The 27,980-nt window shown below is 39.7% G+C and overlaps 2 protein-coding genes across 3 annotated transcripts in view; both read right to left on the bottom strand.

Annotated features, from left to right (window-relative positions):
- The window catches only part of LOC5502719, a 51,801-nt gene that overhangs the window by 12,337 nt on the left and 11,484 nt on the right, over window positions 1-27,980 (bottom strand). The window lies entirely within an intron of this gene.
- LOC5501394 (tudor domain-containing protein 7) lies at window positions 422-27,980 on the bottom strand. Of its 2 annotated transcripts, none has more exons than XM_048734388.1 (26): window positions 27,183-27,980; window positions 22,615-22,643; window positions 22,141-22,274; window positions 21,030-21,078; window positions 20,660-20,684; window positions 20,423-20,480; window positions 19,324-19,441; window positions 16,558-16,903; window positions 15,937-16,201; window positions 15,717-15,805; window positions 14,111-14,220; window positions 13,574-13,631; window positions 12,819-13,021; window positions 12,528-12,637; window positions 11,639-11,759; window positions 11,331-11,486; window positions 8,790-8,909; window positions 8,197-8,301; window positions 7,662-7,691; window positions 7,505-7,576; window positions 7,198-7,313; window positions 5,405-5,573; window positions 4,746-4,811; window positions 4,290-4,400; window positions 3,971-4,088; window positions 422-1,780 (listed from the first exon to the last, which is right to left on the bottom strand). In XM_048734388.1, the coding sequence occupies exons 1-26, from the start codon at window positions 27,814-27,816 to the stop codon at window positions 1,548-1,550; spliced, it is 3,645 nt and encodes a 1,214-aa protein (XP_048590345.1). In that variant the 5' UTR covers window positions 27,817-27,980; the 3' UTR covers window positions 422-1,547. The 2 variants fall into 2 exon arrangements, with proteins under 2 accessions (XP_048590345.1, XP_048590346.1); XM_048734389.1 differs by having other exon boundaries at window positions 11,358-11,486.

Raw genomic sequence — 27,980 nt, 5'->3', positions numbered from 1 at the left:
TAATTGCATCAAATGACGTCAAGTTACGTAGTTTTGCGCTCGTATTTCCGCGCCAAATCAAGCATACAACAAAATGGTGACTCGTCAGTATCAACCGGGATTCCAAGCAGAGAATATTGCGAATGAGCAGCAAAGTAGTGAGAAGGATAAAGATAATAATACAGATCATTTTAGTGTGCTTATGGAGTTCAACGCCAATAGAGAACGTCTTCCCGCCATTTTGTTGTTTTACGAAGCTTAGCGACCGAGCCCTAAAGGTAGCCCTGTCCCGTGTTAGCCCTAGCTTGTCGAGTTCTCATGTAAAAGAGGGCTATGTTTTGACCCTCCTGGTTGGGTGACCCTATCTCCATGTAAACAGGCCTTTACACTTAAACGCTTTTCCTTGCTTTGCACACACCCCTCTACCAGAAATAAAATACACTTTTCTCAAATGTGCTTTAATGAAGCTTAATGTCTATAAATGACATTTATTGTCCGATATATATCTCTAGCCTGTGATCTCGGCCTATATTTACATTTAAACAACCACTTTTCTTCGAGTCTTTGTAGATATCAATATAATTATGAAGATACAAAGTTAATTATACAAACATTATATTACCTCGCATACATAGGAGATGTCAGCAAGCGAAATTCACTATAGGATTCCAAAACACAAAATATGATGCATTTTTGGCAGCAAAGAGATTGGTACGAAGCGGAAGTCAATCTATCATAACTAGCTTACGGTTATCCCTAGTCCCTACTCGCTGACAAGAGCGTCCGAAAGAAATGGTAACAAACTAGCTTCCGGCCATTCTGCATCTCCCCTTCGCCTACTTGACAAGAGCGGCAAAAATGAATGATAGCGAGCGAAAGTCTATCTATAATAGCTAGCCTTCGCTATCACGAGAGCCTTTATTGCTGATTAGACTAGGGCAACTAGAGGGACTGGTGCCAAGCGGAAGTATATACCTTAGCTAGGTTCCGGTCATGCCGAGTCCCCCCTCGCCGATTTGACAAGTGGGAAATAATTAGAGTCATAATTAAGTGCTATAAACTTCAATTTAAGTGTCTTGAAAAGGTATTTTTATGATAGTGCTCCTGGTTCCCGAAATACGGGTAATAACTCCAAAGTAGGTTCGACTTCATGGCCTTATATCAAGGCTCTGGCATAAGAGTCAGCAAAAGTTCTACTGCTGGGTCGTCTGTTCTCCGATTTTCATCCCACCCCACCCCTCTCGCTCGTACAGTTACAGATGGGCCTTCTAGAGTTCAGCTCTCTGTCCGGTGAGCATGCCTATCCGTCAAATGCACGTCCGCCATAATTCACATCCTTCCCCTCGCTCATGAAGTAGACAAGAGTAGAAGAGACAGAGGCACCTTGAATTGTTCAGTTTTCTGTTCTCCGTGCAAGCCCCTACTCTACGAGTAAATCACTCGCTCATGAAGTAGAAGAGACAGAGGCACCTTGGATTGTTCAGTTTTCTGTTCTCCGTGCAAGCCCCTCCTCTACGAGTAAATCACTCGTAGACAAGAGTAGAAGAGACAGAGGCACCTTGAATTGTTTAGTTTTCTGTTCTCCGTGCAAGCCCTTCCTCTACGAGTAAATCCGCAATGTTCAAATCCTTCCGATCCTTCGTATCGAAAATGGACAAGGGGATCTTGTATTCCTCGCCAAACGACACGGTGTACTTTTCAGCCTCCACACTACAAACTACTGTCTTGAAATTCGTGAGCTCCTGAAATCGGGCGATGGCCTCTTCCGTCCACTCGCCAGACTCGCCTACACCGTGGACATCTACGGGAGAGAAAATAGTGAGAAATGGCTTATGAAATACGGCATCGGCGTAATTTGAGTCTGGAGAAATAAATCCAAATAACAAAATGCTCTCAGAGCAACCTTACTGACTACAACCATACGTATCATGACTTGTAAGTAGTCTATTGAACCATCGGTACACCTTAACTGAAGTCTTACTAGCTCTATCTGGTATCTTACCAGCTCTATCTGGTATCTTACAAGGTCTGTACAGGACCCGAAATGATCCCAGGACCCGAAATGATCCCAGGACCCGAAACGATCCCAGGACCCGAAATGATCCCCAAAAGTACCCCAAATGATCCTGGGACCCGAAACGATACCGAGGAGTCCCCGAAATCAACCCCAAGGAATTGCGGTAATGGACAAAGGGGAAGCAGAAGAAATACTTGCAATTCCTGAAGCACAATTAAGGGTTAACAGCGACTCAATTTCTAAACAATGCGACTTAAAAATATTAAATTCGAATACAATACTTATATTTAGTACATTGCCCGGCGTTAAACACATAAACAGAGTCCAAAACAAATACACAACTCTCAATTGCTACTGAAAGGAATACAGCATAAACATAGCACAGCTTTGCTCAGATCAACCAAACTCTCGACCTTCCATCACACTCTAAACATTTTGCGGTTCCGACACATGACACTCATTTCCGGTAAACATCACCCCTAAAAATTAATATTCATTTGACAACCAAACATGTATTTCACCACGAAATTCTTGTTTACACGAGCGAATATACCGACACATTATATTTAGGCAGCCAGTTTGGCCGAGAAGATGGAATGACAAAAGCACACTGAGTAATACACTCGAACAACCCTTCTACTACCGATGCAAAATATTAAGAGGATGTGGCATTTGTTGAAAGCAATATTATGTGAGTTTTGAATTTCCTCATGTAGTCGTGCGTACACCCGGCATGATCTCATGATAGGATAGGTCTTTCATTCGCCGAATACAAACATGCAAAAAAATAACCTTAACACATTTCACTTCCTATGAAAAGCAGCATGTCCTATCCTTTCTTTTTGGCTTGTTATGTAAAAATGATTTATCCACACCGTGTTCTTCAAATTAATATCACAGGAATTGTTAGTTGGCCCTAATTTCTGACTCAACCACTGTATTTCCCCCGCAGTCGTATTTTAATATCTTAATACTATAGTTTTAGTTGATGTAAATTTCCTTTTAATAACACAAATAAAGCTAAATGTTTCATATGTTTTTAAAACTGAAAGCCAATCCTTACACATTCCTTTTGTTGTCCATTACTGCAATTCCTTGGGGCTCATTTCGGGGACTCTTGGGGATCGTTTCGGGTCCCGGGATCAGTTGGGTGAACTTTTGGGGATCGTTTCGGGTCCTGCGGTCGTTTCAGGTCCTGGGATCATTTCGGGTGCTTTACAGGTCTACCTGGTATCTTACCAGGTCTACCTGGTGTCTTACCAGGTCTCCCTGGTGTCTTACCAGGTCTCCATGTTCTCTTACCAGGTCTCCCTGGTGTCTTACCAGCTCTATCTGGTGTCTTACCAGCTCTATCTGGTGTCTTACCAGCTCTATCTGGTGTCTTACCAGGTCTACCTGGTGTCTTACCAGGTCTACCTGGTATCTTACCAGCTCTATCTGGTATCTTACCAGCTCTATCTGGTATCTTACCAGCTCTACCTGGTATCTTACCAGGTCTATCTGGTATCTTACCAGCTCTATCTGGTATCTTACCAGGTCTATCTGGTATCTTACCAGGTCTATCTGGTATCTTACCAGGTCTACCTGGTATCTTACCAGCTCTACCTGGTATATTACCAGCTCTACCTGGTATCTTAGCAGCTCTACCTGGTATCTTAGCAGCTCTACCTGGTATCTTACCAGGTCTACCTGGTATCTTACCAGGTCTACCTGGTATCTTACCAGGTCTACCTGGTATCTTACCAGGTCTATCTGGTATCTTACCAGCTCTATCTGGTATCTTACCAGCTCTATCTGGTGTCTTACCAGCTCTATCTGGTATCTTACCAGCTCTATCTGGTGTCTTACCAGGTCTACCTGGTATCTCACCAGCTCTACCTGGTATCTTACCAGCTCTACCTGGTATCTTACCAGGTCTACCTGGTATCTTACCAGGTCTATTTGGTATCTTAACAGGCTTATCTGGCATCCTACCTGCTAGAGATCCCGGTAGGGCCAGGCACGGAACCTGCTTGTACTCATCCCTGAGGATTTGAAGGGCGCTGGACTGAAGGATGGCAAAGTCTCCATAATCCAGAAAACGAACGCAGTACTGAGAGAAAAACACAAATATAATTGCCAAATGTCAATGTCATTGTCGTTTTTCATTAATGATAGGAAGGTGAAACCAGGATATCCTCGCTGATGAAAAAGAGAGAACCGCAAAGTGAATCCAGGACTGACTCTAGTTGCTGACTATATCTAAGAAGCGCCCTCCTGCCCCCTTTCTCTCCTTGCCCTTCCCTAGTAATACCTGGTTCGGCGAAAGGACAGCTTTGATCATCGCTCGGTAGTACATCCCGTCGCTGTTTTTGGCTGCGCACAGGTCGCCCTGCCTTGGGCTGATAAGGGACTCTTTGGAAGACTGCAAATAGATGATGTTAAATAAGAATGAGCTCGCCAGAAAAGTATCCCGTTTTCTTTATTTAACATGACTGTCTTCGTAGCCAAACCAAACTGTCCCAAAACAATCGCTGAATCGATTTTACTGATTGAAAAAGCTGTTTTTGGATGGTTAAAGCTAGGTTTATCCCTTGCGCAGGGATAATATCATATGGAATGGGCATAGAATTTGCATGTTCCTTAATAAGAAATAACCCCCCTGTGTAAGTGCCTGGGAGTTTGTATTCGCATCTGCTCCTTATTACACAGATTAGAATTCTAGGAATACCTTCCACTCTACATATGTAAAGAAGAGCTATAAACTCACGTTATAATGAGAAGCCATCTTTCCCATCACCTCTTCAAAGTCTTTGAGCAACTTCAATGGCTGAAACTGAGAAAGGGAAATAAATAATAAATCATATCATTTACATTGCGCTTATATCAGCCATGATCCAAGCGCTTTACACACATATTTTAATACGTATTAAGAATGTTGATGTAAGCTCACATACGTCCGGAAACGGAAAGATGTCTTTAATCAATAAAGCATAAAATTTGGTGTGGACCTTAATAACAGCTACAGTGATTTTTCAAAGGGAGGCGGGGAGGGCGTACACTACACATACCGTGAAGTTGCTGGGGTCTGTGATAACCGCCACGGTGATGTTTTCATAAGGTCGTGAAAGGGGTAAGGTAGGGAGGGGACTGAAAAGCGTTGGATGGATGGGAGGGGGGGTCTACACATACCGTGAAGTTGCTGGGGTCTGTGATAACAGCCACGGCGATGTCTTGATGGGTGCGTGGTAGGGGTAAGGTAAGGAGGGGACTGAAAAGTGATGGAGTAAGGGTCTACACATACCATGAAGTTGCTGGGGTCTGTGATAACAGCCACGGTGATGTTTTCATAAGGGCGTGAAAGGGGTAAGGTAAGGAGGGGACTGAAAAGCGTTGGATGGATGGGAGGGGGGGGGGGTCTACACATACCGTGAAGTTGCTGGGGTCTGTGATAACCGCCACGGTGATGTCTTCGTAAGGGCGTGATAGGGTGACAGGGGGAAAGGGCTCATCATCAAGCTCGTCATCTTGGGATGAGTCCCTGTCAGTGGCACCCTCAGAGTCCTGGATGGAGCTGTTATCCGTAGTTATATCGTCCCTGTGGATTCAGGGACAGAGGCTTAATAATGTCTTGGACATCAGTAATGGTATTGCCATTCACCTTCTTTTTCTATCTTATTTTGAGGATCCAGGCACGAGAAATATCAGACAGAGGATTATAAATGTTTAGGACAGCAGGGGTGGTATTGCCATTCAACGTCTTTCTCTCTCTTATTTTGAGGATCCAGGCACGAGAAATATTAGACAGAGGAATATTAATGTTTTGGACAGCAGTAGTGGTATTGCAGGACTCTTGTTTGGAAAGGCTTTCTAGTTAAACAACCAACGAGTATCAATGCTGTTTCAAAACAAATCATTAATCGTAGCCTTGTTACTATGATTGCCTGCTTGTGGACGAAAAGTTGCTCTACTGGTGAATGAACTTGGGGTGGCCAAGCCAGCTAGTGGAAGAAATGACGAAAAACAAAAGACCATGGACTATGTCAATATACAAAATAGACATATAGACAATATTCCAAGCACAGTCATTGTTTCCTCCAGTAAGTTTATATTATTATCACCATAAATACAGGCATATTAGTGTATTAGAACTAATGTACCATAATGGTCATTCCTCTTAATAATGTGTTGTTGATGGTTCTTCCTTGTCAAAAATCATGTCCAGAAAATCCAACATACTACCACTTTATCTCTTAATACTTACCGTGTTGTTGATGGTCCTTCCAGGTCAAAGACCAGGTCCAGCAAATCCCCCTAAGTACACCTATACTTCTCAATACTTACTGTGTTGTTGATGGCTCTTCCTGGTCAAAAATCATGTCCAGCAAATCAAACATACTACCGTTATATCTCTTAATACTTATCGTGTTGTTGATGGTTCTTCTAGGTCAAAGACCGGGTCCAGCAAATCCCCCTAAGTACACCTATACTTCTCAATACTTACTGTGTTGTCAATGGTTCTTCCTGGTTAAAGACCAGGTCCAGCAAATCCCCCTTAGTACCCCTATACTTCTCAATATTATTGTGTTGTTGATGGCTCTTCCTGGTCAAAAACCAGGTCCAGCGAATCCCCCTTAGTACCCTTATACTTCTCAATATTTACTGTGTTGTTGATGGCTCTTCCTCGTCAAAAACCAGGCCCAGCAAATCCCCCTTAGTACCCCTATACTTCTCAATACTTACTGTGTTGTCGGTGGTTCTTTCTGGTTAAAGACCAGGTCCAGCAAATCCCCCTTAGTACCCCTTAACTTCTCAATACTTATTGTGTTGTTGATGGCTCTTCCTGGTCAAAAACCAGGTCCAGCAAATCCCCCTTAGTACCCCTATACTTCTCAATACTTACTGTGTTGTTGATGGCTATTCCTGGTCAAAAACCAGGTCCAGCAAATCCCCCTTAGTACCCCTATACTTCTCAATACTTACTGTGTTGTTGATGGCTCTTTCTGGTCAAAGACCAGGTCCTACAAATCGCCCTTAGTACCCCTATACTTCTCAATACTTATTGTGTTGTTAATAGCTTTCCTGGTCAAATATCAGGCCCTGCAAATCCCCCTTTGTACCCCTATACTTTTCAATACTTACTGTGTTGTTGATGGCTCTTCCTGGTCAAAAACCAGGTCCAGCAAATCCCACTTAGTACCCTTATACTTCTCAATACTTACTGTGCTGTTGATGGCTCTTCCTGGTCAAATATCAGGTCCAACACATCTTCCATGTTACCCTCTTCGTCTGTCGGCAGGAAGATATTGACAAGTGGGACGTCCTTGCACTTCACCATCTGAAATTAGATAAATTGTATTAACCGGCTGTAAAGTATGTATCCAAGTATGTCAGAGATCAAAGTGAGCAACTAAACGTTAAATATTTGTGAGTTTTAAAATGTTGCCAAAGAAGATAATTTTAAGTTCTTGTCTACAGAACACCCTGACATGGCTCATAAACATGAGTTTCCAGCATGAGTTAACTTACCTGCAAGAGGGCACACTCGTTGCTTGCGACAAGCTCCATTAGCCTGTCTCTCTGCTCAGTCGATAAGGATCCCTATAAATACAACAGTCATCCCATCAGAGCTCGATTCTACATAATGCTCATCTGTGCAACAAACGAGGGTTGATTTAAATATTACCTTAAGTCCTGCAAGACGGACCTCTGCTGCCTAAGACAAAACAAAACTCAATAAGTCTATGTATTGCTATGCAGGCTTTTATCTAGAGGGAGAAGGGGCATTTCAAAGGTAACTTTCAGAAATGAATGGGCCATGCATTACGCAAACGTTGTAAAGCAATCATATTTATACCCAAAGGAAGCACGAATAATGCTCTATCTTAATGAGAGGTTTATGCCGGCATGTTAATTTGGACACCATCTGCTGATACAAGTGCCATGAAACTCTTTTTGTAAAACGCAAAATCTTAATCAGCTTTCAGTGGATTTCAAAGCGACCGGCTACCTGACGATTCGGCTGGGGCGGTTGTCTAGTAGACAGTTGCCAAGTAATTCAGTTCCCTAAAGACCACTAAACAAGCATGACTACATACTACGAAAACACCATGACTTACATAACTTCACTGATTGGGCTAGCTTGTTTAAAAGTTGATTGGTAGCTTTTGGAGCCTCTTATAGTGCGATCTAACATGTCCAGAGATCAATTGGTATTTTACCTGGAAGGGTAGTGTGGAGACATGCTCATTGGCTTTAGTTGGCTCTCTTAGTGAGGCTGAAGGTATGACCTCTTCATGACCGTAATCCACATAACGCACTTTAACCTAAAATAAATATAAATTCCTCAAAAAATGCCCACTCTGCATAGAACCATAGTATAGTGTATTTCCACGTGCTTGTCAAGAATTTCTTAGCATAGAAACAGTCTCAAGTGCGGGTAAGGAGGCAGCATCAGGAAGTAGTAGGAAGAGGTTGGGCACAATATCTCAAACATATAGCATGGGGTGAATATCTGGATCTAAGCTGCCATATGTTTCTGCTTATACTCCAGCTTATTGGTAGGCCACTGGCTCCCTCATTCCTCCCCCCTGGATTTCCCATTGAGTCTAAGAAAGCATTACTGAAAGGTACGTTCTTAATAGGCCATTTCAGCTATAAGCTTGAGCACACATTACAATTGAAACCTACCTCGACTACCAGAATTTAAGCTCACACCAAACAATGCATGGGCTGCATTACTGCAGTTGAGGTGGGTTTCCATGTAGAGTGCACATGCATGATTATATATGCATGACAATACGTTTTGTTATACCTTTCTCTCAGACTGAAAGAGTTGATTGACTAACGCTCTATACCAGGAGCCATCAGATGATCGTGCACAGCAGATCTTTCCAACATGGGGTTTAGCGATGAACTCTGCTGCTTTTGTAGTCTGGTAATGCGATACATAACATTAATGAAGTTTGAAATGTTACAAAAATTCCCTTAACAGTTATCACATGGATACATGCATATACTGGACTGATACAAAATACCTCCCCTCCCTGACAACTCTAGTTGTCTCAGCTAGCCTCTAAGTCTAGTTGTTCTTGTTATTTCATTGGATTTCGATATGCAGTGTATGCTGCACATGACACAGGCTAAGTAAGGGTATGTAGGTCTTGTTTTAAAACAGTGTAACATTCATTTTGTTGCAATGTATGATTTAGTACAAAGACCTTTAATCTAGTTCATAAGCGTAACCTACAGATCTTGGAAGAAGTCTGAAGGCTTTAAATATGAACAGAAATAAAGATGTTCAGAAAGTTGAAATGTGGATAATACCTTGAAGAAATGTTCAGTGGATGATACCTTGCACTAATGTTCAGTGGGTAATACATTGGGATAATGTTCAGTGGATAATACATTGGGGTGATGTTCAGTGGATAATACATTGGAGTAATGTTCAGTGGATAATATTGAGTAATGTTAAGTGGATAATACATTGGGGTAATGTTCAGTGGATGATACCTTGCATTAATGTTCAGTGGGTAATATGGAGTAATGTTCAGTGGATAATATCTTGGAGTAATTTCCAGTGGATAATATATTAGATTAATGTTCAGTGGATAATACCTTGGAGTAATGTTCAGTGGGTAATATGGAATAATGTTCAGTGGATAATACATTGGAGTAATGTTCAGTGGATAATGCATTGGAGTAATGTTCAGTTGATTATACATTGGGTTAATGTTTAGTGAGTAAAACATTGGAGTAATGTTCAGTGAGTAGTACATTGGAGTAACGTTCAGTGGGTAATACCTTGAACTAACGTTCGTGTAATGTCCAGTGTGTAATAACTTGGAGTAATGTTCAGTGGATAATAACTTTGAGTAATGTTCAGTGGATAATAACTTGGAGTAATGTTCAGTGGGTAATGACTAGGAGTAATGTTCAGTGGGTAATACCTTGGAGTAATGTTCAGTGGGTAATGACTAGGAGTAATGTTCAGTGGGTAATACCTTGGAGTAATGTCCAGTGGATAATAACTTTGAGTAATGTTCAGTGGATAATAACTTGGAGTAATGTTCAGTGGATAATAACTTGGAGTAATGTTCAGTGGGTAATGACTAGGAGTAATGTTCAGTGGGTAATACCTTGGAGTAATGTTCAGTGGGTAATGACTAGGAGTAATGTTCAGTGGGTAATGACTTGGAGTAATGTTCAGTGGGTAATAACTTGGAGTAATGTTCAGTGGGTAATAACTTTGAGTAATGTTCAGTGGATAATACATTGGGGTGATGTTCAGTGGATAATACATTGGAGTAATGTTCAGTGGATAATATTGAGTAATGTTAAGTGGATAATACATTGGGGTAATGTTCAGTGGATGATACCTTGCATTAATGTTCAGTGGGTAATATGGAGTAATGTTCAGTGGATAATATCTTGGAGTAATTTCCAGTGGATAATATATTAGATTAATGTTCAGTGGATAATACCTTGGAGTAATGTTCAGTGGGTAATATGGAATAATGTTCAGTGGATAATACATTGGAGTAATGTTCAGTGGATAATGCATTGGAGTAATGTTCAGTTGATTATACATTGGGTTAATGTTTAGTGAGTAAAACATTGGAGTAATGTTCAGTGAGTAGTACATTGGAGTAACGTTCAGTGGGTAATACCTTGAACTAACGTTCGTGTAATGTCCAGTGTGTAATAACTTGGAGTAATGTTCAGTGGATAATAACTTTGAGTAATGTTCAGTGGATAATAACTTGGAGTAATGTTCAGTGGGTAATGACTAGGAGTAATGTTCAGTGGGTAATACCTTGGAGTAATGTTCAGTGGGTAATGACTAGGAGTAATGTTCAGTGGGTAATACCTTGGAGTAATGTTCAGTGGATAATAACTTGGAGTAATGTTCAGTGGGTAATGACTAGGAGTAATGTTCAGTGGGTAATACCTTGGAGTAATGTTCAGTGGGTAATGACTAGGAGTAATGTTCAGTGGGTAATGACTTGGAGGAATGTTCAGTGGGTAATAACTTGGAGTAATGTTCAGTGGGTAATAACTTTGAGTAATGTTCAGTGGATAATACCTTGGAGTAATGTTCAGTGGGTAATGACTAGGAGTAATGTTCAGTGGGTAATGACTAGGAGTAATGTTCAGTGGGTAATGACTAGGAGTAATGTTCAGTGGGTAATACCTTGGAGTAATGTTCAGTGGGTAATACCTTGGAGTAATGTTCAGTGGGTAATGACTAGGAGTAATGTTCAGTGGGTAATGACTAGGAGTAATGTTCAGTGGGTAATAACTTGGAGTAATGTTCAGTGGGTAATAACTTGGAGTAATGTTCAGTGGGTAATACCTTGGAGTAATGGTCAGTGGGTAATACCTTGGAGTAATGGTCAGTGATGTCTGTCATTAGTTCCTCTAGGCGATTCAGGCCAGGGCCAGGGACTTGGACGAACAAACTGCCTGACTCTGAGGCATAGACGATGGCCACTTCTGTTTGCTGGTTAACCTAAAGGGTTGTTAAAATCTTAAAGATCCCGAGTTGGTCGGACCTCTGTTATTATTTTCCGCAAAAAGAAATAATGCTGCTCTTATTGTATATGTGAGGAAGATTAGTTTGACAAATATATTTCACAGACAATTATTAATGTTTGTGCATACCTTTGGCAAGGATGGTTTAAGATCCTCGTCCGGGAGGATGAGTCTTCTGACAATATCATTCAAGTTCAGGTCTAACCCGTCTGCCGTGTTAAATAGCTCTACAGGTGTGGTCTCCCCTGTTCTAATGGAGAGCAATAACGAGTTAATTCAAATACTTATATCATTCAAGTTCAGGGCTGATGTGTCATAGAACTCGACAGGCAGAATCATGTGTTCTATGGCGGGGAATAGCAAGTGAATTTAAAGGTTGATGTATGTTAATCAAGTCTAGAACCTCCTGTTCCATAAAGAGCAATAGTTAATTTAAAGGTTTTTGAAAATCATATTGAGTACGTTTGTAGATCCCTTTTGTCACCAGCCTGTGGAGTAATGACCACACCCTGGCAAAGATGGAGATCTCTTGATTTAGTCCACAAGCGAAACCCTCAAACAACAAGGATGGAGTGGGGGTTTTAGATATGGACATGAATAGTTCTCAATTAATAGGCTTTATATTTATTAGGATCAATCTTTTTATCTATTTAGAACACGAGTATTGCAGACCAAGCTCATGCAAAAGTGGCAAAATTTCCGACAATGGTACCTAGATATGCACCTGCTCGCCAGGATATAAAGCCAAACAGTGCACGTGTGAGTATGGTTAATTGGAGACAACTTTTAAAATGCTAAAGCTCCATGAGCCGTATTCTATGCAAATTAATGCAAATGAATAAGGTGCATTGTTTTATCTTCATTTGCATGCATTTGGATTGAATAAGGCTCATGGAAAATACGTTTGTGCATGGCCTAAGACACTCACAACTCCATTAAGCGCTTCATTCAAAAGGACCTTGAGTGCATCAAAATCTATGATTAATTAATCAGTCAGTTACTAATCAGTTAATTTTACCTGTCAAAGGTAAGTGCCACAAACTGCTTTGCCAACAACATGTGGTTGAGCTTCTCTAGCACCTCTGGTTTCTTGCTGCGAGGGACGGCATAAAGGCTGACCGTGATAGCCTGAAAGGATGTGTGAAGTGAGACAAGAAAGCTCCTAAATCCCATCAAACATAAAATAACACGGATTAGCAGTACAGGAATAGAAAAATATATTTTCCAGCCCTATGAAGTGAAAACAAGTAATATGCTGAATATGTACTATAGTTTTGTTGTCGTTGTTGTCACTTTGCATTCCACAAACCTGTAGAGGTAGTTCATAAAAGCGTGGCGGCAGGCCCTTGAGGTCTTGTACAGGGGCATGTCTGATGTCTCCATAGTCTACAAATTCTAGCTTGGCTTTTGTGTCATTAATACTTAGAACTTTTACTCTGTACCACTGTTCTTTCTCATGAATCAGGTTGGTACGGATGGCACACAGATCGCCAGTCTTTGGTTGGTAGGGTTCTGATACAGAAAAACAACATCTTTTCATATAATTTAATATTCATGTAATGCCATGGTAAACAGAATACCAACCTTAGGTTGACATGGCTCTGAAATATGGAATAACACAGTCTTAGAAGGGGAGGGGGTTGATGAGGAATTAATAAAAACTTAAATCTACAGAAGTGTTAATCTATCAACCTTTTCAATGCAGCAGCATCACTGAAGTGAATACGAATCAGCACATCCTGTTTTATTGTTTACACTTGAAATTAGAAATATCAGTGTGTAAAATGATTTCATAATAACTACCTAGATTTGAAGCCTGATACTTCATTGACAATATCAGATTGACAGTATCTCGTATATGCCATTTGAGTAACTTGATAATGATTGGGGTAGTTATTATTTGTTATTGAAATTGATCTAATGAATTTGAGATTTCATAACATATTTTTTCAACAAATGTTAAAAGAAAACAATACCTAAGTGTGACGAACAAGGACTCTTTAATATGTATAACGCATATTTCTTCCATAGAACCCCCTTGTTTTGCCCCTGGGAATTACTTACCATCAGAGCGGTCTTCAAAGTAGCTTTCCATACTGAATTCCATAGCTTCAAGTTTACTCTACAAGTTAAAATAATGAATTTTATGAATAGATATCTATAGATAGAAAAAAGGCGAACATTGTTGATCCCTTTTGTCACCAGCCTGTGGAGTAATGACCACACCCAGGCAAAGATGGAGATCTCTTGATTTAGTCCACAAGCGAAACCCTCAAACAACAAGGATGGAGTGAAGGTTTTAGATATGGACATTAATATTTTTCAATTAAGAGACTTTTTTATCAATATTTTTATCTATTTAGAACACAAGTATTGCAGACCAAGCCTATGCAAAAGTAGCAGCCTTCATGACAATGATATCCATGTGCGCACCTGCTTGCCATGATAAAATGGCAAACAGTGCAAATGTGAGAATGGTGAATTGGAGAAGCAGAATAAGTATATTATCTGTTTTTATTGCACTCCTACTGTACTGTACTGTTGAAGACAAATCCTTAAAGCCTGTGTAGCCAATTTCTTCGTATAATAAATCTTACTCACTGAAAACTCTTCGCCTACAAGTTGAACACTAATGTTTTCCGTGCTCTGGATGTTGCTGACGTAGATGTCAATGAAGTCATCAACTTGGTCTTTAGGCACCATCACTTTTTCTGCAAAGTCAAAAAATGCACAACCCCGACAAGTCAAATGCACTGTTCAAACAAGTTCAGGAGCCATTTGATGGCCAAGTGTAATAGAGCGCTGCACAGCCTAGACAGGTCAGTAGCCAATTAATGGCCAAGTGTGATAAAATACGGCCAGGCCTGACAGGCCAGAAGCTATTTGCTGGCCAAGTCTGATAGAACAATGCACAGCCCAGATGGGTCGGTAGCCATTTGATGGCCAAGTCTGATAGAACAATGCACAGCAAAGTAGCCATTTGATGGCCAATTGTGATAAAATACGGCACAGGTTGGATGGTTTAGAAGCCAATTAATGGCCAAGTGTGGTAAAATACGGCCCGGCCTGACAGGCCAGAAGCTATTTGATGGCCAATTCTGATAGAACAATGCACAGCAAAGTAGCCATTTGATGGCCAATTGTGATAAAATACGGCACAGGTTGGATGGTCCAGAAGCCAATTAATGGCCAAGTGTGGTAAAATACGGCCCGGCCTGACAGGCCAGAAGCTATTTGATGGCCAAGTCTGATAGAACAATGCACAGCAAAGTAGCCATTTGATGGCCAATTGTGATAAAATACGGCACAGGTTGGATGGGCCAGAAGCCAATTAATGGCCAAGTGTGGTAAAATACGGCCCGGCCTGACAGGCCAGAAGCTATTTGATGGCCAAGTCTGATAGAACAATGCACAGCAAAGTAGCCATTTGATGGCCAATTGTGATAAAATACGGCACAGGTTGGATGGGCCAGAAGCCAATTAATGGCCAAGTGTGATAAAATACGGCCCCGCCTGACAGGCCAGAAGCTATTTGATGGCCAAGTCTGATAGAACAATGCACAGCAAAGATGGGTCAGAAGACACTTGATGGCCAAGTGTGATAGAACACTGCCCAGACCAGACAGGCCAGAAGACATTTGATGGCCAAGTATGATAGAATACTGCCCAGCCCAGACGGGTTAGAAGCCATTTGATGGCCAAGTATGATAGAATACTGCCCAGCCCAGACGGGCCAGAAGAAATTTGATGGCCAAGTGTGATAGAACACTGCCCAGCCCAGACAGGCCAGAAGACATTTGATGGCCAAGTGTGATAAAACAATGCCCAGCCCAGACGGGTGAGAAGCCATTTGATGGCCAAGTATGATAGAATACTGCCCAGCCCAGACGGGTCAGAAGCCATTTGATGGCCAAGTATGATAGAATACTGCCCAGCCCAGAAGGGTCAGAAGCGATTTAATGGCCAAGTATGATATAATACTGCCCAGCCCAGACGGGTCAGAAGAAATTTGATGGCCAAGTATGATAGAATACTGCCCAGCCCAGACAGGCCAGAAGACATTTGATGGCCAAGTGTGATAGAACACTGCACAGCCCAGACAGGTCAGAAGCCAGCCATGATGGCCAAGTGTGAAAAAACACCGCACAGCTCAAACAATTTCAGGTTATTCATGTTAAGATCTGGTTGGGTGTATGGCTTGAGTTACCTGGCAGCTTGGGGGCACCCTGTTCTTTCAGGTTCGAGCGAGACCTCAGGAAAGGCCTGGGTGTGGACCTCTTAGGCTCTGCTGGAGTACTAAATCAAATAATAAGCTGATTTAGAAGGTTTTTCATTGAATACATGAAATATGACATACATATGAATGCAAAGACTAGATTTCCTCCCAACCTAAACCATAACCACAACACCATACTTCCAATACTCACCTATCAGAAGGTTGTTCTTCTGCTCCACTGGGACTATGAGGCTGCCCATTTCCAGGAAGTACAGATAAAGCACTCTTGAAACCATTACCAGATGGCAGTGGTACTTTCTTGCCTGGAAGGCTTGGCCCTGCTGTTAAGGGAGGCTCTGAAGGTGTGGCTACGGCAGTGCTGGCAGTCTCTACTGGAGGGGGACTTATTTTTGTCCTTGGTAGCATGTTGCACAAAGCATCTTCAAGGGAGTCAAAAGTGATATGCAAAAGATCCCCTATAAAAATATGTCCGAAAAATTAGTACTATTGTTTCCAGGACACAAAGTTGGTTTTACTAACTTCCTAAGATACAGAAGTTTTTATAAATAAAGAACTTTTCTTTTGAGAGAAGGTGTGAACCTCATAGTATTTTCCAAGAGCTCAAAATGGTTTTAATAATGATGCAGTGTTATACAACACTTCACAGCTGTTAGTTACTTCTAAGAATACAAAACAGTAACAAAGAGTAAATATGTAGTATAAGAGCTATTTTAGGATATAAAGCTCTCGTCTCAAATCGTCACATTAAAGGAAAGTGCAAGCACTTTGCCATCATGCTACTCAATTATCACATTTTCTTGTCTTTACTCACCACATCTCTGCTGCACCTTTATCTTCATAGGCACATCAGCAGTATTTTGTCGAAACAGCTCTAAACACTTTTCCTGAACTGCCTTGCTGGCCTTGAAGCTTTCAACACCATCCAGTGTACAGTGAATAGCCATCTTAGGCAAGGCGGCGTGTTTCTCCAAAAGGTGCCGTAACCTGGTGGACGGCAGGTACTCCGTGTTACCATAGTCAACATACAGCACCTTGACAGTTGTGGTATCCCTGTTGGTAATGCACTCCTGGATTTGTGCTCTGTACCAGGCATCATCCTCTGTGAACCGCGCCACACAGAAAATGTCTTTGGCTGGTTGAAGTATTGTGCTTGATACCTATAAGAAATTAATCATACTTACATTATCATTATCATCCATGGCATGCATCTTTTAACACCCTGCCCATGTAACAGGGTACCCAAGGTTTTATTAAAAGGTAACGGGGTTATATTCTCCTGTATCTCTTATTATATTTGCTTCAAATAGGGGAATGCTAGAGCTTGGCTAGACGGAATTAAAAAACATCAATCCGCTGCTGAGATACACACATTTCTCTCGCTCTCTTGCGTTCTCTCTCTCTCTCGCTCTCTCTCTCGCTCTCTCTCTCGCTCTCTCTCTCTCTCTTTCGCGCTCTCTTTCTCTCTCTCGCTCTCTCTCACTCGCTCTCTCTCACTCGCTCTCTCTCTCTCACTCTCTTTCGCTTTCTCTGCCTTTGTCAGGGCTTCTGGAATTACGTGCTTGTGCACGTAATCCACAAATTTCCGCGTAATCCCGCGTAATTTAGATAAATTTTGAAAAACAAAACATTTAAGTACACAGTTGATCTGTTCTTTTAGGGTTCTTACCTCTATTTCTCGTAGAAAAAACTCAGATATTCTTTGTAAGAGTGCGATATTTCGAACTGAATTTCGAAAACAAATTAAATGACTAGACATTCTTTGCTAAACCGCAAAGGCCTAGGACTAATAATAAAATACCTTTTTTAATTGGCTGGTGGCTATGAGCCAATGAAAACTCGCCTACGATATTTTCGCGCAAAAAATAAACCTTTTTCAACTTATTTCGTGCTTTCCTTCGGAACAAAATGTAGTTTGGGCGTAACAGTTGATATTTCGTGTAATTTTGCGCGTAATTTAGTAAAGAATCCCGCAAAATTTTGATTTTTAAAGAAAAATGTATTGCAAAATCCCGCGTAATTTAGCGCGTAATGATTGATTTTCCGCGTAATTTAGCAAAAAATCCCGCGTAATTTTTTTTCAGCGTAATTCCAGAAGCCCTGAGAATAATATGAGGTACTAACCACGTAACAGATTAAGTGTTGTTAACTGGTGCATGTTGACACAACCCAAATTAATTTTGTGTTGATTATGAGTTGGCATGAATTTTATATTTCTGATGCATCATATTAAATAATTGTTTTGGTTCTGAGTCACAGAACCAAAACAATTGTCATTTGTTTGTCAGTCATTTGTTCATCCCAGACCAGAGCAAGATCTCAACATGGTTGCTAATAATCAGCCAAATGACTCAAGTGCACAATTTCTCGGTTCAAAGAAGCCATAAAACTGTTTCATTCTTCTTTGTTTTGTTGCAGTATCTATTGAATTTGAGATGCTCAAAATTAGCTGCCAGCTATGGTATATTAAGGTGAAGTTTTGGGGTGCTGGTTCTACGGAAAACAACTTCATCGAGGTAATTATTTTAGCTTGCCCTTACCAATATGGGTTTGCTTTGAGTCCCTGCAGAATCATCCTCCGTATTATCCTTTCGTCTAAGATATTTTCGCGCAAAAAATAAACATTTTTCAAGTTATTTCGTGCATTCCTTCTGTACAAAAGGTAGTTTGGGCGTAACAGTTGATATTCCGTGTAATTTAGCGGGTGATTCAGTAAAGAATCCTGTAAAGAATTTTGATTTTTAAAGAAAAATGTATTGCAAAATCCTGCGTAATTTAGCACGTAATAATTGATTTTCCGCGTAATTTAGCAAAGAATCCTGTGTAATTTTGAGTTTTTTTACGCGTAATTCCAGAAGCCCTGCTTTGTGATATAGTACCTTTGGGGTATACCCAAGATTTTTCGAACATTTTTATATTCTTCTGTCTCCCGTTATTTGTTGGGTAGAATTAGGGGGTTCTGGAAACTCTGGGAACTCCCTCCCCATAAAATCAGACCTCAACATTGCCCCACTGGACGTTCGGCTTACATGTTTTGTGTGTAAAGTTTAATAGCTAGAGAGCCAAAATCCGTCTGTTGTCATAATTTCATTTCCCGTAAGGTATGATCAAGTCATCTAAATATAACTATAGATAATTTCTGCCAAATTCAATGCATATTAAAAACACTGTTGATCCCTTTTGTCACCAGCCTGTGGAGTAATGACCACACCCTGGCAAAGATGGAGATCTCTTGATTTAGTCCACAAGCGAAACCCTCAAACAACAAGGATGGAGTGGGGGTTTTAGATATGGACATCAACAGTCAGATTTTGATGGTCATTGTGTAGTGCAAAAGGGTTACTTATCATGGGTAGGAAAACGAGATTATGAATTCCAATTTCATTGCAATGGACTAGGTAAAACTTATATATATGGATAAAAATAAACTTGCATCACTATCAGAGAACAAAGAGGAGTTTATGGTGCAAAGTCTTCAATCTGAGTCTTCAAATGACCATAAATAACAATCAAATTCCATATCTTTTTCTGCCATTGCTTAAGGTCCTAATATGTCATCTACAACACTGTTAATACCTACCTCGCAGTCTTTCATCAACAGATCCTGCAGCTCTGCCAGCTTATCTTCAAAACTTTTGAGCTGTACATAAAAGTCGTCCAGGTTGTTTATATGACTCACATACACCTCGACCGTCGTCCTGCAATACGAGTATGAGATAACAGTATAGTTATGAACTGAAAAGGCTCTCAGATCTCCCTATATATATACAACCGGCCTGCTGTTCACCTATTCCACGATTATTCACACAAAAACAAACACAAGTTTAGATTTTGTCCTATCCTTCCAAATTTAATTTAGATTTCTTCCTATCCTTTCAAATTAAATTAAGTTAGGCCGTATTTTCTGAATTTTGAAAAAAGAAGATGATGAAAAAAATGCAAATCGGAAAAACACAGGCCAGAGAATGAACTCTCTCTCTCTCTCGTTTTTCACTGTTTCCTAGTTCCGGTTAGCATAATATTTTGATGAAGAGGATCATTCTTGATAAGCTCCAGCTCGTTACCATATCATTACTATATTTCTCGGGTACTTAATTTCGCAAAAAAGGATCAGCATATTTCGCGAAATTTTGCGGTTTTGGTGCAAAATTATTTGCTTTTAGCAAAAGTGTCAAAAACGCATTTATTTCTCCGAGAACTTAATTAAACATTACAACAAAACAAAATGGTAGAAATCGTATTGTGCTAATGCTATTGTCTAACACATTTACATACATGGAAGCTGTGAGACAAAAGTTAAGAATCATAAGTTCTTAATCGTTTTTGTCTTGGTCGTCATTAAAAACAAACAAACAAGGGAAACAAAAAGAAAAGGGTACTGAATTTTGCGATATTAAAGTTCATAGGAATAGGATTTTGTGGGGCTAAAATGTTGCAATATTAAACAGACCAATAAGGTATTTTGATTAGCCACAGTGGCTTTTGCCCTCAAGATCCTAGCACACACGGTGTATGGGTTTGGAGGCGCTTTAGGTTGCTGAAGGTTCCATTTTCCATGTTAATACCAAAACAAGGATATTATATTTTTTTTGTCTGGATGTAGACAGTCAAATCTCCAGAGGGCAGCTCATTGAGCCAGCAGCTGTCATGTTTGGAGAAGGCTGCCTTTGTATTCTTACCCAATGTCTGGCATTCTGGATGTCAAATAAAAGAGCTCAACAGTCTTGACCGATCCTCCTGTCAAGAACAAAGTTAATGGATGAAAAAGAAATTTATGTTACATACAGTATAATGACAATGATAATATGTTATTGAAAGAGACATTGACCAATAAAAACAGACAAATAAAAAATAGCAGACAAACAGGCAAATGGACAGACAATAGACAGATAGACTGACACTGTACAGTACCACACCTTTGGGGGGAGGTTTTTCTTCTTCCTAGAATAAAAACATTCAAGATATTAAGATTTTAAAGAAATCCTTTCTTATACATGTTATTGGCCATAAAACGATTAAAAAAATTAGAGGCTCACAAGTTCTTCTATGAGTCAAGCAAAGTCAATGACAATAAGATGCTTATTATATGGTACTGTTTTTTGGGCTGTATACAATGATGTTTGGCCCACTTATCAACAAATGAAAGTGTGCATCGCATTAGCAGTGGAGCTGCACAATTAATCCACTTATGCTAAACTTCCACAGGTATTTAAAGAATTCCTGGCTCCACTATATGTGCTCAGAATAAATGTAAAAAAAAAATCACAAAGCAAGTTGGATACTTACTTTTGGTTTGGCTTTACAAGGATAGAATATGAAATTTCCTATAATAGGCCTAAAACAACAACAGAAGAAAAGGGTTACTTAAAGGGCCATTCAAACAATGACGCATGTTTTGGTTCCAGAGCAAATAATAAATAAAACATTTTGTAAGCTTCTTTGGTCTGATGTATTATTTCCACATAATGATATGACAATCAGAAAGAATGTGTAAAATGCATCTTAATGTAATAGAATATTTAAAAATGTTAAGTGTACTCTGGGAAAGACAAAAAATAAATTACCAGGGTAGCAACCAATAAAAAGATAGGAGAAAGGCAAATATGGAAAGGAAGGCATATACTATAAAGCATATATTCTAAACTGGTCAATGGTTTGTGACAATTTTTTTCATTTTGAAAAACCAAGATTCCTAATCTGATTTTTTAAGTCACTGGCTTGAGTCCTGGTGAGAGCTTTTGCACAATTGTCAGGGGCGGATCTAGTTTTTTGGTGAAGGGAGGCGAGGGTGAGGGGTTGGCTCTGTGACAAAGGGGGCAAGGGGTAATTATTTTTTGTTCTACAACACTTGGAGGTAATCTCGCTTTCTGATTGGTTGTAAGCTATGGTAAATCAGAGGACATCCCACAGGATTCGTCATTCACACAACCCTTGCAGGTTCGCTTGAAACAAAAAGGAACGAAAAAAACTTCAAATTCGAGAAATTTGATTTTCAATCTTTTCTAGTAAATGTATTTTCCATCCTTACAAAAGGACACTAAAAGTAATGAAAACTGCAGGGTTTTCAAGCTAGAGATTCCAATTTTCCTTTGATCTGTGCACGCTGCTAACACTGTTTGTTTGCGCTCGTGCACGCAAAAGAAAACACGCCATTTCAAACGAGCGCATGCTGTTTTGATTTTGCAAAATACTGTTTTCGTTGTTTGTGTTGCTACACGCCTCATGACTCCACAACATTTTGATTATGAGGTGACGAATATACTATTAGAAATTTGTTAATTACATATGGCTTTCTGTCAGCCCAAGGGAGGGAGGGGGTTAATCCCATATGCCCTCCCTCTAGATCCGCTACTAATTGTGTGGCAGAGAATAACTGTCTGGTCAAGCAAACACTTACTCCTCAAGTCTTGCAATGTCTGACATGTTCTTGAGTTGTGCGACTACATGCGATGGCAGCTCTTCATTGTATTTTAATTGGTATTCCTTTGGGAGTCGCTTTTCAAAAATGCCATTGGGCTTTGAAGCAAGTAGCTGTAAAAAATATAATTAGAAAAGAATCATTAAGAAATCTTGATAACAGCAGAATTGTAATTTGCATTGAAATCATTCTAAATAATTAATCAATGCCACATATAACAACATCATGCATAGGATCTTGTAACACAATAAAGAGAGCACACATGTACACAGGGGTGTGCACCCCTTTGGTGGGTCATTTCTTATTGGGAAAATTGAAAAAAAACTATCTATTTTCCTATGTTACCTATGACTGCACACACCTCTCCCCAAAAAAACCTGCCCAGGATAGACACACCACTGATAAAAACACAACATCATGCTATTCTACTACATCTGATCAGACAGTATTTACCTGTTGGACTTTTTCCAGTACAGTAGAATCTACAATGAAAATCATGTGAGATTAAACAATTTATGCCATTAGCTTTTCAAAGAATTCTTCTTATTTTTTTTTCAATTGCTGACACTGAAATTTCTTGCAGCTTGACTATTGTACCTATAGTACTTACTGTATGCATGTCACAGCATAAATTTATAATTCATGTAACTTGTAAACTGTTTTTCATCTATCTTTATAGTTGTATCCTATATGGAACTAGGTGTTCAATTGCCCCTCAACTTTTGAGTTATCACCACTGTTTTGTACGTTTTTGTGTGCATTTTCAATAAAGTTATGAAGAATTGCTAGACTTTTGTTGTTGACTCAATAAGTTAAAAAAATTATCGCCAACATTTTTAATAATGCAGTATCCTATATTTTTTTTGGTGAGTACAGTTAAGCATTTGTGAAAAATAGGCTACGTGCACGATGTTGGTACCCAACCCTGAACATGCGTATTGAAGCGCACTATGGGCCGGGTTTGAAGAGGGTACCCGGTCCGAGCAAGGTTCTCGTATTCCGACCGAAGAACCATGCACGGTTGGTTTTAGATGAGTACATGCTTCTTCCAAGCCTTAAATAAAAACCGTGCACAATTCAATAATTTGAATAGCCAGGTGTGTGCACGCTTCTTTCAAAGCTCTTAAACTAAACCTTGCAGTCCAACCATTCTTAAAAACCTGGTGCGTGTACGTTCTAAACAAGACCTTGCACGGTCCGGCCGTCTAAATCGGGTGTTTCAAACGATGTTTACGATTTTGATGTAAAGTTAACTCAGGCTAGGATACGATCCAACCGTGTCAGGATATTCATTAAATAGAGGACAAGAAGAATCACGAGAGCTCAAGAAAAATAGTACAATAGCTTCTACGAGTTTGAAACGCGCATTTACTCAATGTCAAAACAGTTGCGGGAGTTTTAGATTAATTATAGACGATTACGATTATCTTGCAAAAGCCAAGAGCCTCGAACGTGTTACTGACTCAAGAGTCTCGAACTACTGACTCTTTATTTAGCGAAACAACTGTCTAAACAACAGTAGGTTAATTGGCTGTTGACATCTCCCATTACAGTGAGCTTGTGAAGACGCACAAAACAAAAATGCTTCCAAAAGAACTTCCTATGTTATTATTTAAAAACCGTTTCATCGGCTAATTTTTAGAATACCCGGGATATAAGAAATTTGCATGTTCATTGTATTTACTGACTCGTTCTATAGAAATCGAGGTGTAAAGCTGTTGGGTCGCTTTAATTAACTACGACGATACACGAAATGGATGTGCATGGTTTTTTATAACAAAGGAAGCACTTACATACCAAAGGTGTGCGATAAAACTTTGGCGGCTTTTAGAGAGATAAGACAATGCAGCCCGAAATGTTTTTCTAATTATTATTTGACAATAAGCTGTCAAAAAGCGTTTTGAAAGTGAGAAATTCAGGATACACTAGCGTGCTTATATAAACTAAAAAAGGAAATTAAAACTACGTTCTCAGAGTTCAGAAAAGCACACTACAATTTTGAAATATTTTTCCCTTTTCCGTTAAAATCTTCGGAAATACGTAATTGACCAGCAGTAAACTGCTTAAAAGGTAGAAACTGCTGAATTTTGTTTAATCATCGCTTCTTATTAATCAAATCCCCTTCGGTCTCAACGTTATTGTAATTTACTACGTCTCTCAAATATAAAAAATAACACCTACTAAAAGAACGGTTAGAACTACCCCGCTGCAATATCGCATGCGAGTATAAAGCGTTCAACGCTTCAACACGGATACGGGTAGAATAGGGCTTAATATGTGTTAGTTAGTGCGCTTAGATTATTCGAGACTAAGTTTGACCGGGTGAGATGCGGTATCGGACCGGGTATAAATATTATCGAAGCGTTCAACTTTGCCCGGTCTCTTATGCGCTTGTACACGGATGCGGGTAGAACAGGGGTTAATGCGTGTTCCTTTGTGCGCTTACATCATTCGAAACTGAGTTCGACCGGGTAAGATGCGGTGTCATAGCCATGCTGTTTACGAGATCTCAGATTAAGGGGGACAGAGCGTTCTCTCCCGAAAATGTTGCATATTATGTACACAAATTGTTGCTTTAAGAACGAAATGTAAGCGGATTCAGATACATCATCTCATGTTGAATCCCTGGGTTGGTAAGTCTTGACGTTAACAAGTTTTAATATAGACGATATTGACATCCAAACTTTGAGTGCTCTCGCAGGGGGACATGTGGTCGTTACGCATTTATCGTTCAATTGCTCCCTTATCGATCATCCTACATCAATGGGTAACACAGCAATGGAAAGAGCAACTAATGTTGATTTTAGAAACATGTAAGATTCTCGATGAAGCAGAGCGAGAAAAAAATTATCGTGCTGGTTTGTTTCAACACTTTGCGAATGTTACACCATTTTCGCGTCCTAATCACAATTAGGCCAACAAAGTGCGATTTCTTACTCTTGCTTTGAATATGTTTAAGCTCAAACCTTTTTCCTTGTAAACATTAAACATTATAACACCCTTGGAGCTAATTATTTCATAGAGAAGAGCAACATTCGGCAAAATATACGGAAATTTATTCGAGTAGGGTCACTACTCTGCCGTTGAGTATCAACATCGTGCACATAGCCATTAGGAATAAGATTTTAAGTCAGGTTGACATAAAAATGCCTTATTAATAAAGCAAAAAAAAGAAATGTTATAATGTAAAGAAATATCATACCATTGTTAGTAGAGGCAGCTACCAACTTTGTGTCTAGCGTACTGTTAATGTGACCTTATTAAAGTGGTCACCTCTACAAGAAGACACGGTCACCAAAGGAGGGTCCCAATTGACTGATTTCATTGTATTTTACTTTACCTCTGTTAAATGGCCATTTTTAATCCCAGCATGACAAAGATTGTGCTTTTTATATTTTTTTCAAGAGTTAATTAAAATACAACCTGAAACCAATTTATACACTGTCTAATGTTCTTAAGACCATCTTGATTACAATGGCTAATCGTCTCTAATCGTCTTGGTAGGCTTATGCAGACTAGTAACATCTAATCCCTTTTTAACCAATTTCTGCTTTACCCAGCTGGAAGAAAACCTTTCACCTGCAATTATGCATTCACATGGAACCTCTAGCGCATAGCCACCACCTTAGTTCACCCACTTCCCTTTGGCTATGACTCTCCCACAGTTTGTAGGTCTTTTTAGATACTGTACATGCTAATCTGCTGCACGAGCAGCTTTCACTGCATTTAGTAAAGTAAATGAGATACAAAGAATGAAGCTTTCCTCTCCAAAGACATACTGACTTTTCCCTGAGTTACTGACTTAGTTGCATCAATCATTTATTTTTTCAATCTATAGAGAAGGCATTTTGTTTTTCAACCGCAGGTGTTTTGGATCAAACAGGAATGCAGGGCTTGTCTCAAGGTCAATATGATTGTTGCTGTTGTTAATTATAATAAAACGAGTTGTTATTTGTATGCTTGATTACGCTTATTGAGGGGCCAAATTGAGAATCCTTTATCAAGCAGTCAAAATCTATAAAGCGGTCAAACTTCTATTAAGGGCCTATGTTACTATCTTGTTGCTACGAAACTCTGTTGCTACGAAACTCTATTGCTACGAAACTCTGTTGCTACAAAAGGGAAAAGCGCTACATTCGTATAAATAGACCAATATCACTGCACAACTTCTAACTTGATTCTGTGACGTTAGTGACATTGAAATATTTCTGCCAAAAAAATGTTAGATTTGAACAGTAGATGCTCCAACAAGTTTTTCTGTTCTGGGTCATGTGACCATGGGAGGGGTCAGATGACGTCATCACTTGTGTCATTTATGTCTAAAAAAAACTTATGTTGAAAGTTCCAAGAGATTTGATAAAAACAGAAGCTTTCATAAAACAAACAATTTTCCCTAGCAACGGACCAAAAAGATAGTACCATAGGTTCTTAAACAGGCAAATCTCTATTGAGTGCTCAAGCTCTATTGAGAGGTCACTAAGCTAAGCTGCTTTAATTAGTTTGACTGTAGTTGATAATTGTCTGAGAAAGATAGCTGATCATGTCATCAAAGGCTAGCGAAATTTATCTTATTTGGCCACCGTAGTGCTTGGAATAGGTTTTTTCTGCCAATTTACAAGAATGAGCCAAAAAATAATCACAAAATATTGTAATCAATCAAATAAACATCACCCTAAATAACTACAGGATTGATATTAAATGTAAGAGCAGCTTTCTCATAACACCTTGCATTGAAATATATCTAATATATCTGACAATTAGGACCTGAAAATAGAACTGAGTTCATCAAAATGTATCCAAAAATAGAAATATTTTCCATTCTACAATGTACACATTTAGCTATCAAAATAAAATACAACAAACAGGTGAGAGAAAGCAATAACAATACCTACATAATAAATCAGTGGGAAAGATATACCACATAATCAACAAAACAACCTCACACCTACCTTTCTATGAAGAAAAAAACTACTAAATTGATTCATCGCTATTTGGTAAAGTTACCTAAAGTTCTCACTCACCATTCGATGAAGTCTCCCCGACAAGAGAAACTGTTCTTCTAGTTGTCCCCCCGTTTGTCAAAGTAGCAGTGATCTGTGTGCCTTGAGGAATAGATATACCACTGCTCCTACCACCACCAAGCTTTTGCATTCTCGGGGGAACAAATTTCGGTTTTTGTGCGTTTCCTTGTGCCGTAAATGTGACTCGCCTTTTGGCTTGTTGGGAAAAGTCCAAGGCTCCAACAGCGGAGACGGTCACAGATCTCGGAATTGCACGTTTTGGTCCAAATTTACTCGGAGTATACATAGGTTTGGGATAGGTATTCGTGCTAGGCCTTCTAAACGGTTTCTTAAAGGCGGATTTCTTCAATTTTGGTTTCTTTTGCTTTGCGATTAGCTTTGCTACATGTTGATCCGCCTCGCTTGCGACACCTTTCACGATTATTTCTCCATCTCTGTCCGTTTGAATCGTGGCAACTTTCGGCGAAGCTCGGATAAAAGCCTCTAGACTAGGGTATCCGCATTTCTTGAATGGAATAGGCTCAAAAGTTATACTTTTATATTCTTTGTCAAGTTTATAGATGGGGATCCCTCTTGGAGCGCTTATTAGCACAGCTCTAAGCATTCTTTCGGTCTTTTCCTTCATTTCCTCCATGGTTTCCTTGTTGGGTTGGTTGGGTAAAGTTGTAAGAGTTTCTTAGAGGCCAGGTTTTCGTTACAGATGTTGTAGAAGTAGTTAGGGTTTAGGGGAAAGTGGAGAAAGAGGAAGTTTCATTGCAGGTTTCTGCAAATTTCGCAGATTTCTGCAAAGTGAAAGTC

Source organism: Nematostella vectensis, chromosome 11 (assembly GCF_932526225.1).
Source record: "Nematostella vectensis chromosome 11, jaNemVect1.1, whole genome shotgun sequence".
Classification (NCBI taxonomy): domain Eukaryota; kingdom Metazoa; phylum Cnidaria; class Anthozoa; order Actiniaria; family Edwardsiidae; genus Nematostella; species Nematostella vectensis.
Note: the sequence above shows the minus strand (reverse complement) of the source record. Positions and strands in the feature narration are given on the sequence as shown.